The following is a 10,807-nucleotide window of genomic DNA, read 5'->3' as shown; positions in this document are numbered from 1 at the left end:
AGGGTTGTGGGATCAAATACAAGGGTTTAGAATGACATAAATATCAACAGAACTCTACTTCTGAAGTCAATCAACTACTAGGATTGCAGGATTTGTCCGAAATTGGGATCGGTCTCTGCCAATTCGGTGGTTTCGACCAATGCAATTCTTCAAACCATGAGATGCATGGGCGATTAAATGGTGAAACTTTGTCATTGAGGAATGCATGATGGTATGATTTTGCAAACGTCCGTCCAAGAATATATTTCTCTCATCACTGCGATTGTGCTCGGTGAGGTGTGATTTGGAACTTAAGAAGTAAATGGGTATCCAAGGTTTGCAAACCACAGTCAATCAAATATTCGAACAGCCAAACTGTAACGATTGGCTTCATTTGTTGTTCTACTTGTCATTAACGAATTATCAAGTTTTCTTCTTTACATTAAGAGAATATGGAAATGAAAAAACTGAGGGAGAGGATGGAGGGGACAAGCTCCTTTTGTATCTGAGTGTAACTATATCACTTGAAAGCCGTTTTGGCGATGGAGGAAGATGAATATAGGAGCGATGAGGCAGAGAAGCTGGTGTTGTTGCTTTGTGGGAATGAGCAAAGCTGCGGTGTGGTTGATGATGAAGTTGTAGGAGCTGCTCTAGTGTTATTATTTTGGCGTTCAGTCACTGGAGATCCTTTGAGGAGTGTGTCCACCTTCGCATACTCTTCTCTTTCGTGCCTGATTTCCTTGAGCATGGCAGCCACGTCTTTCATGGTTGGCCTTTCATCTGGGGAAGGATTTATGCATAGTACGGCCACACCCAATGCCTGCATCATCTCTTCTACCTCTGATTCAGGCCGGGCTCGTAGACCGGGATCAAGAACCTCAATTCCTCCCTTTCTCTGCCTCACCCAGTCAACCACATGGAGGCCTTCTGGTATTGTTGGATCAATGGGTTGCTTCCCAGTTAAAACTTCCAATACAACAACACCATAACTATAGACATCACTCTTCTCTGTGATCTTCAGCATGTATCCATACTCTGCAAACAACAAATTACAGCCATGTTAATGTGAAGACCAATATATGTACATGAAAGTTGGAGATCAATTTGAAGCAATAATGGAAGGGATACCAACCAGGAGCAATGTAACCATATGAACCAGCAACAGTATTGGATGACCGATTGTAATCTCCATCATCGACGAGTTTAGCCAGCCCAAAATCAGCAATGTAAGGCTCGAATTCAAGACCAATGAGGATGTTATTGGCCTTGATGTCCCTGTGGACAATGGGAGGGACACAGTCATGGTGCAAGTAAGCAAGGCCTTGTGCAGCTCCCAACACAATTTGGTACCTCAATTCCCACTCCAAGCAACCACCATTCCTCTCATGGAGGAGACTGCCCAAGCTTCCATTGGGCATGTAATCATACATTAGCAGTCTTGTGTTTTTATTCCAGCAGCAGCCCAAGAACCTAACAATGTTCTTGTGACGGATAGAGCCCAATGTCTTCACCTCTGCAGAGAAAGAGTCGCGAACACAGCACCTGTCATTGTTATTAGTGGCAGCCATTGCTGTTGGCCAGAGCTTCTTCACTGCAATCACTTCACCATTGTCCAAATCTGCACGATATACCACCCCAGAGCAGCCCTTCCCGATCACATTGGCATCCACAAGGCATCTTAATACTTTATCAACTGTGAAGTTGAGCTTCTGAAATGGAGTGAATTGCCAAGGCCAAGACTCTCCACCCATCTCCGAATCATTATCATCTCTGATAACTCTTCGGGCTCGAATCACTGCAATTGTTCCTAGGAAAATCATCACCACTGTCAACGTGATAAGCAATGCAATTGCCAACTTATGCTTTCGCGATCGAGCCAAGTCATCGCTTGCCATTTGCATCCCAGCAACATTGCTCAGGAAACAAGAGTCCCTGCCCCTCACACACAGGCCTTGGTTGCCACCCAACTCTGTCGCCGATAACTGCCGGAATAGCTTGTTGTCGGGGAGATAACCGGTAAAATTGTTATAGGAAATGTTCAAAGAGACAAGATTTGCAAGCCCACCAAGCGGTGTTAAGTCCCCATTGAGCTTGTTATGTGAGAGGTCAAGTATGGAGAGCTTGTTGAGTGATGATATCTGGGTCGGAATTGGCCCTGTGAGGGAATTGCTACTCAAATTGAGAGCAATGTCAAGATCCTGTAACTGACACAATTCTGTAGGGATATGGCTAGAAAGCCCATTGCTGCTAAGGTCAAGATACTGGAGATTTGAGCAGAGGCCGAGTGATGGAGGTATTGATCCAGTGAACGAGTTTTGGCCGAGGATGAGCTTGTTCAATGAAGCAAGACGGCCAATGCCTGCTGGAATGGGACCAATGAACTGGTTTGACGAAACATCTAACACCTGAAGGGCTGTGAGAGAGGATACAGAGTTGGGTAGAGCACCTCCAAGTGAGTTGTAACTGAGGTCCAGCATCTGCAACTCTGTGCAGCTCCCAATCTCATCTGGAACAGATCCAGTTAATCGATTCTCAGAAAGATCAAGAAAATTGATGCTCTTGAGACCCCCAATCTGTTTTGGAATCTCTCCGCTGATCCTATTGTTTCCCAGTCGCAGCCGTACAAGGGAACTGCAGTTGCCCACCTCCGGCGGAATCGAACCCGAGATGTCATTAGATATCAAGAGGAGCTTCGTTAGATTCTGAAGATTAAACAGACCTGGAGGAACAATCCCAGTAAGCCCATTGTGAGACAGATCAAGCGATTGAAGTCCACTGCAGCTCGCCAAGCTAGATGGAATGCTACCCTCGAGTTGATTCTGCCAAGCGAAGAGGACATTCAGATTCGCTAACTTCCCGAGCTCAGGAGGGATCAAACCAGAGATCTGATTGGTATCGAGTTGTAACTGGACAAGATTCGTAGCATTGGAGAGAACAGAGGGTATCGAACCAGAGATGTTATTGTTACTCAGCATCAGCTCCTGGAGTTCCGAGAGACGCCCAAAAGACGAAGGAATGATTCCAGAAAAAGAATTCAAGGACAGGTCGAGCATGATTAAGTTCTTACAGTTGCCAATCTCATCCGGAATTGTCCCAACAAAGTCGTTCTGCCATAGAAACATCCTCTCGAGCTTCCCAAGATTGCCGAGCTCCGGTGGAATCGAACCAGAGAGTGAGTTCTCATAGAGGTACAGATTGACAAGCTCCGAACAGTTACTAATCTCCGGTGGAATCTCACCGGAAAGCATGGCTGTATAAACAGAGAGCGTCTGTAGCTTGCTGAGCTTACCCAATGAAGCAGGCAATGACCCAGAAACCTGAGTATCTGCGAGACCCAATAAAGTGAGGTTTCCACAGTCGCCGATTTCATCTGGGATTTTCCCGACGATGTCTTTGTTCCCTCCTGCGCGAAGAACTTGAAGGCTCGACAGTTTGCCGAGTTCGGGAGGCAGAGAACCCCCGAGACGGTTATCGAAGAGGAGAAGATTTTGAAGACTAATACAGTTGCCAAGCTCTGACGGAATCTTTCCGGTTAGTTGATTTGAGTTCAAGATTAATTCTTGAAGGTTCCTGAGCTTTCCGATGGACGCTGGAATGCTACCCACGAGACTGTTTGAGCTGAGGTCGAGGACAGTGAGCGAAGGGCAGTCTCCGATTTCGGTTGGAATTGTTCCGGTGAGGTTGGTGTCGGAAATGATGAGGGTTTGAAGGAAAGCGAAGGAGGAGAGATTGGAAGGGACAGGGAGGGCAAGCTCGATGGAGTTGATGGTGATTTGGGTAACGAAGCCATGACCAGAGCAAGATATGTAGGACCACTTACAGGGGTCTGGGTCTTGTGGGTTCCAGTCATGGAAAGCAGAGGCTATGGTGGAGGTTGAGGAAGAAGCATCACGTATCCATGAGAGTAGTGTGAGGGCTTCATGGTTAGGGGCGGCTTCTGATGAACTGAAGTGAAATGGTAATGCAATAGAGAAGACGATGGAAACGAAGAGGGTAAGGCTTATTCTTCTTCTTATTCTTCTACTGTGAATGTTGTTTTTGTTGATTAAGTTGTGGAAGTGAGGGGAGGATTGTTGTTTTTGGTGTAGTTGTTGCCTCGAGCTGGGCATCGACATTGCATCAAATCCCAAACCTCACTTCTCGTGCTTGCATCGGGTCTCCTTCCCAAATAAAACTTCTCTTTCTTCTCTTCTACTTGTTACGATGCTACTCTGCTTAGTTAGCAAGCAAAACACACACACAAACAGAGGAGGGAAAGGAGTAGAGTGAGTTAAGAAAGAAACAATAAAGAAAGAGAAAACAGTAAAATAAGAAAGGTTGGCAGGTTCCAGCTGCAGCACCACCTTCTCCACCACTACCACCACCACGACCACCAGTACCACCGTCACTCACCTCGTTTGTTTCGCCACTCTCTCTTTCTTTCTCTAAATTTTATTTGAGTTCTTGTAAAGGTTATGTAAGTGTGGGGGGTGTTAGATGGCGTCACGCGCAGGAAACAAAGCACAGACACCATGTGTTCATGCATTGTTTTCCTCAAACTTAGCTTATATATTCTGTTTCATGTGTTTCAGGGCTTGCCTCTCTCTCTCTCAGACAATGCATTAGTGACTTACAAACTCAGGTGCTTATATATTTTTAAAATTTTGACTCGTCCATCCAATTACAAACCAGAGAGTATGAGAGAGGGGGAAAGATAGCAGTTGGCTCAGTTTTTTTGTTTTTCCCCTTCCTTACAAATGGGGTTTGGTGGAGTCGGGATCAGAACATACGAGAACGACCCACAATCGTTCACTGACCTAAAAGAAATGAATTCTATTTGAATGATTGTAAGTCATTCTCGTACGTTCATGTAATGTACGTAAATGTGAATTCGATTTATTGGAAACTTGTTTATGATTGATGATCGTGTCTAAAACCGTTGGATGTGGATGAGAGATTGTGTTTTGTATATGATTATTATGTTCATTCAACGATTGAAAATACGATCATGCCCCATATGCGACCGTATACAAAACCTCTGCTTTTCATTTAAATTAAAACTTGAAACCACATTTGTTTTCTAATTTTTTGTTTTGTAGTGTAGGTTCGGACGAATCTCTTGCTCTGTTTTTAATAGTTAAATTGGGGTTGGTGGTGTTGACTGTTGAGTAAAGAGTATGGTGATGACTGTTCTCTTAAGTACAACATCAAAGCACGTGCAGCACGTGACATGGTATTGGGACCCATCACACGACCAAAAGCTATGAATGGTCTGATGGTCTAAATTATCTATAAACGGTAACCTTTTTGACAACTTTTTATCTCACAGTGTCCAATGGAAGCAATTCATTATTTTGTTTTGTGTTGTGGGACCTATGGTGGATTTTCTTTGGAAAAGTCACAGCCATGGAATTCATCCCATTGAACCTGATTTTACCAACTTTTCATTATCAAAATAATATGCTTTTTTCCTATGCTATTTAGCTTCTTAATTGATCATAACCTAGGTTTTACTTTACTAACCCACTTTTTTTTTTTGGGATGAAATTTACTAACCCTCTTTAAATTCATTAATCATGACCACACATTTAGTGGGCCTTAGAGACAATAGGTGATCTCTAAAAAGACGTACACAGTGCATGAGGCTCCCGTCACTATGGGGTCTGGGGAGGGTTATAATGTATGCAGTCTTACTCCTGTTTTTGTAGAGAGACTATTTCCAGAAGATTAGTGATCTATCGCATCCTAAATTAGCTTCATTTGATCAGAAGTTATTAGGTTACCCTTTGGATGAGATCTATACTGTTATGGCTCTAAGAATTCTATCCCATCCCGATATGGGTTTAGTTAGTCCGACCGGTGCGGTCCTGGTTGAACTTTGGCACCCTTAGTCTAGCATTGGGTAAATCAATTAAAACCCTCATGTACCTCTCTCTCTCTCTCTCTCTCTCTCTCTCTCTCTCTCAAGTCGCGAGACCTGCTATGAACAAGGTTTTAAAACGCCGAACTGGGTATGGAGATTGATCTCTATGGATTCCAATTCGATTTAGATTTGAATCAACCAGGAATTGGTCGAGCTCAATCGGAATTGACCGGACTCACCTTGACTTGGCCAGACTCCATATACGTAGAATCAAGTTTAATTAAAAATATTCCTGGTCAATTCCGAGTAAACTCACTATTTTCATTCAAGTTTTAAAACGAAGAAATGAGGGAAGGGCTTGACCACCACCTGATATGGTTAGATCGCCCACCTCGTCAAATGATCTATCTGTAAATTTGTTGTTAAATCACATTTAAAATTCGAAGTTCATTAACGCAAGTGCATAAAATCAATCTAAACTCTCGTCCACTCTTCATTTTAGGGGTAGAGATGTAACCGGATCGGATACAAATCGGATATGATCAGATCCGGAAATTCCCTGAACAGATATGAATGCAAATCGAATTCACATTTTCAACTATATGTTTACATCCCTGACTTGTGTAACCCAGAGTTTTCTCCCCCCAACGGATATGATTCACTCTCAATCTACGTCTCTTAGTTGTCCTAGTCTCATAATGCTCATTTCTTTACTTTTTAGAACTCGTTGAATCTTCAAAAACCCTTAAGATCATTAGCTATTTAATTTTTTTATTATTAATTGGATATCTAATCGGATCAAATAAATTTTTATCTAGATTATTCGAATTCTAATCTGGATACCCCTAAACAAATACAAATGTGAATTGAATTCGAATTTTCAAATATCTGTTTACATACCTATTTAGGGGTTGGATTTGGTAATAAGCTTCTTCTAGGCTGTTTGAATATACTCTCATTATCCATAATAAATAAATAAATAGGTCTTCCTTAGAATTATTAACTACTTATGACTAAAAAGAAGCCAGAGCCTGTAGATGTTAAAAATGTGAATGCAAAGCATTTCCTGTAACATGTCCTTCATTGCTTATTAAGGGGTAGCATCATCATCTAATTAATAATCTCAAGATGAACTTAAACAGCTTTTACAATTTATAATTTTAGATAAGTATATCTTAAGTGAGTCCTTAAATATATGAAGGCACCAATGACCAAACTTAACCGACATGAGGACTATACTCTATAACTCCCAACATCACAAAATTAGCTTTCCGAGTGTTATGGGTGATCATTAGTTGGTAATTAAATTTGTTATCAACTCTGAAGTACTAATTGCACAGGGCAAAATTAAAGAGCTGCTCCTAATGTATAATACTCTCACAATAATGCAACAAACATTTTAAAGACAGAAAGTGATGGGAGGAAATGTAAATTTCATAATTAAGAGATTAGTTGTTTAACTAATAAAGGGTTGGTACTATTAAACCCTCAAAAAAGTTCTGAGAGGTACATTCTTTAGATTTGATTCCCATTAGAGTCACATGCAAAGTTTCAAGTTCAAAAACTGGTCTTGTTCATGGATTCTTAATCAATCTGTTTAGTAAATCTGCTTCTTCCTTGATTGTCTTACTCTTATGGTTGCAATTAGCATCTTTGGAGATAAACACAATCTAAATCCCATTAATGAATTATGTTAATGGGTTTTGAGGGTATTCCAATCTAATGGTTGAGGATTGGACCACGTATGCTATTGATCTTATAAAATACTTGATATAATTAATGATAGAGATTATGTATATTCCCCATAGTAAAATATACTTTTTACAATTTAGTTTTTAAGAGTATCCATCGATAAGCGTTTAGTGCTGTCCGCCATTAGATCCAATGGAATTTGTATGTTTCTATTAAATTAAATACAAATCTCAAGGAGGTAGCTAGAATCATTTCTAATGCATAATTTATTTCTCTTAACATTGTTTAGAAATTAGAGCCATGACTTTACCAGGAAGCATCACTCTTTAGTTTCTCACACAAGTAAACTAGTGTAGCTTGCAGTGGCATCCTATGGGAGAAACATATTAATTATTAGGTCATGAAATTGCTGCCTGGTCGTGTGGCTCCTGCACTAGCACACGTGTCAATGAGAATGCGTAGGGGGCATCAACATGGATGATTGAATGAGATTTTTTTTACTTCACGGGGAATAGAATGATAGTTTCACACACTTCCATGGTTCTAAGTTTCGGTATCGTATCGTCCGTATCGGATGATACGTATCGGTTTTGCTAGTCACCGACATTGATACCCTGTCGATACTGTATCAGTAGCACAATATGGACATAGGGTAAAATGTCAGAAAACTCATTTTTAAGGAATTTCAGGGGTAATTTTGTTCGATTCAAGCCGATACCATATCGATATCGTATCGATTTTGCATGTTGCCGATACTGTGCACTAAAACCATGCACACTTGTGTCTGAATGCATGGTCATGAGAGCAAACAACATTCTTTTTGCTTAACTACTATTAGAGGGAAGGAAATCTACACTCTACAATGTAAGATAACGAAACACCAAAGGAGGCTAAGTCCAAAACTTCACTGTGTCATGATCCTATTTAGCTAGTCTCGATTGAGAAGGTCAGGACGGTGTGAATAGTATGAATATTGGGTTTCAGGTGAAAGCAATTGCCCCACATGTGAATAGCCCAATGTAAAAGCCTATAAAGGCTTCGGTACCCTCTCCTTAAAGGTTAGCTTTTAAGATTGAATTCTACCTAAATCCCAACAAGTGATAATAGAATTATACAACTCTAACAGTGCTCACAAAGACAAAAAAATTTCTTAAGAATTACTTCCACCAAGGTGTCAACAATGGAAAATTTCTAAGAATGACTTCCACCGTCCACCCAACACTTGAAAGAATAAAAAAACATTACTACCCATGTTTTTATGATTGAATTCATAAGTTTGCACTTGAGAGAATGAAAATCCTATACGTGAGACCCTATTCTCCAATGATGGAGCCCAACCCTCATTGCATACTAAAAGGAGAGAAAGAAAAGGCATGGCCGCATGGGTGGGTCGAGTCTATTAGAGTTAAAACTCTAAAAATCAAATATAGGAAGAGAATAATTAAGACTTGAAGGAGAGGGTTAGCTTTATAGAACACAATCCCTGATTTTGAGACTAAATCACGTGGTGAGCATCCAACTTCCACTAATTGCACTGACCACCAAACCAAGCTCTCCTTTCCTGTGTCACATTAATTTTTTAATTAAGAGAAATGCAAATATTGTATTATGAAATAGATTCCATTGGAAGGGACAAGTTGCTTTTAAAAAGGGCTACATTACATAGCTAGGCACAACACAACTCAAGGACTCAAATAAAAGCTAAACAGCTAAAATTGGAGCCCTTATTTTTAGGGTCGTGACCTTGGGAAACTCCCCAATGGAATCTCTCCACATTGTTGCTTGTCGTAAGCCCATCTAAAACCCTTACAGCCCCACTCTACCTTTCTTTAATTTTGAGTTTCAAATATATATATTTTGTATGAGAATGGCTAGAATCTTATCTGATTGTGATCCAAAGTTTATAGGATAGAATGACCATTTATTGGAGGCTCATGTGCCCCACTGCCTTCCACTTATAAAACAATTAAAAAGGAATTTGAAAAAAAAAAAATAGGAATGCTCTTTGACCCTAGAGGCATTACACAACCATCCCAAGCATTGTTTATTTTGCTTTTGGACTCTCCATCTTTCCCTATGACTCTTATCTCTATTCCTATATTTATCAATTTATCTATTTATTTTTAGTTTTTTTTTGGGAAAAAGAAGGTGATGTGGCACCTACGCCTAGACACTGAAAGGGCAAAATAACTAACCCACCCCTAATAAAATGAAATATTACACCTCCGTTGGATACCCCCACACGCACTCTCATCATTGGCAATCCCTCTGTTATTTTTTTATTTTTTTTTTAAGAGAAGGGGGAGCGGTGAGGTGGTTGGGGGATCCTAGACTAGATGAGTTCTTGCACTCAAAACCTCTTGGGAGCTACGCTCTACCGTACTAGCCTCAAGCCAACTCCACCAACAGCTATCCTTTATCTATCTGTTTATTTTGTGAACTTGTGATATATTTCTTATGACATATAGTCACTGGTCACGACTAGTGTAACACATCTATGGTGTTTAGAATATGAAACCATCATCAAAACTCCGTCTGATTGCAAGTAAAGAAAAGAGATAAAAATTTTAAAAAGTGAAATGAAAGTTTTGTAATCATGATTGTATAACGTACTTAAAAGTCTTACCATATTCAGTACTCATATTTATCAGATGGAATATTTATTTATTTTTAAATCAAATGTATTTGATTTAAAAATTGAGTAAAATTTAAGAGAAAGGACTTCCACATTGTGGGTGTGTATAGTAAGCAGTGTAGAGGTCCATTTGATGTTGATGATTTCCTTTGTTCATATTATGTTTTGTTTATCATAAAAATAAAAAAATATAAAAAATGTGAGCCCCTCTGTTGATGAACCATGTGGCACCCCTCCCTCTAATGCCCCATTGATTGGGCATAGGGATTCCATCCCATGCCACTAGCGTGTCAATCCACTCTCCAAAGTTTAGCAATCATATTTTTTTTTATAGAAAATTAAGGAAAAGAGTTCTCTACATAGGAGTGTGGCTCCTCTACAAGCGCAAGCGGAAGCATCAACAAGGTACGCATTTTGGTCTTTCATGGGTGCAAGGCGGTCATTTTGCCCCCTCAGTGTCTGGGTGCAGGGGCCTTGCTCTAAGATAAACCATTTCCCCAAAAAATAATTATATTCAGAATATTTTAAAATTTGTTATACAATCATGTAAGTTAATGATTACAAGAATTTATTTGATTTGGAAGATGGGGTTAGAGTTTGATATATAATGTGAGGTAAACGGACCAGGTTGATTACCCCCCCAAAAAAAAGGACCGAGT

General features: G+C 40.2%; 1 protein-coding gene across 1 annotated transcript; it reads right to left on the bottom strand.

Moving 5' to 3' along the window:
* Positions 1 to 338: 338 nt before the first annotated feature.
* Positions 339 to 4,343, bottom strand: LOC122666923 (LRR receptor-like serine/threonine-protein kinase RGI1). Its single transcript, XM_043863037.1, has 2 exons — positions 1,112 to 4,343; positions 339 to 1,014 (listed from the first exon to the last, which is right to left on the bottom strand). Exons 1-2 carry the CDS (start codon positions 4,092 to 4,094, stop codon positions 500 to 502), a joined length of 3,498 nt encoding a protein of 1,165 aa, XP_043718972.1. The 5' UTR covers positions 4,095 to 4,343; the 3' UTR covers positions 339 to 499.
* Between the last annotated feature and the right edge of the window lie 6,464 nt (positions 4,344 to 10,807).

The sequence above is a fragment of the Telopea speciosissima genome, chromosome 7 (genome assembly GCF_018873765.1).
Source record: "Telopea speciosissima isolate NSW1024214 ecotype Mountain lineage chromosome 7, Tspe_v1, whole genome shotgun sequence".
NCBI classification, from domain to species: Eukaryota; Viridiplantae; Streptophyta; class Magnoliopsida; order Proteales; family Proteaceae; genus Telopea; species Telopea speciosissima.
Note: the sequence above shows the minus strand (reverse complement) of the source record. Positions and strands in the feature narration are given on the sequence as shown.

What these genes read in the sequence shown, in the direction of transcription:
- LOC122666923 (XM_043863037.1), bottom strand. Translation starts at nt 4,094, where the DNA reads ATGTCGATGCCCAGCTCGAGGCAACAACTACACCAAAAACAACAATCC. An exon ending in ATATGGTTACATTGCTCCTG is followed by an intron (nt 1,015 to 1,111) that starts GTTGGTATCCCT and finishes TGTTGTTTGCAG; the next exon opens with AGTATGGATACATGCTGAAG.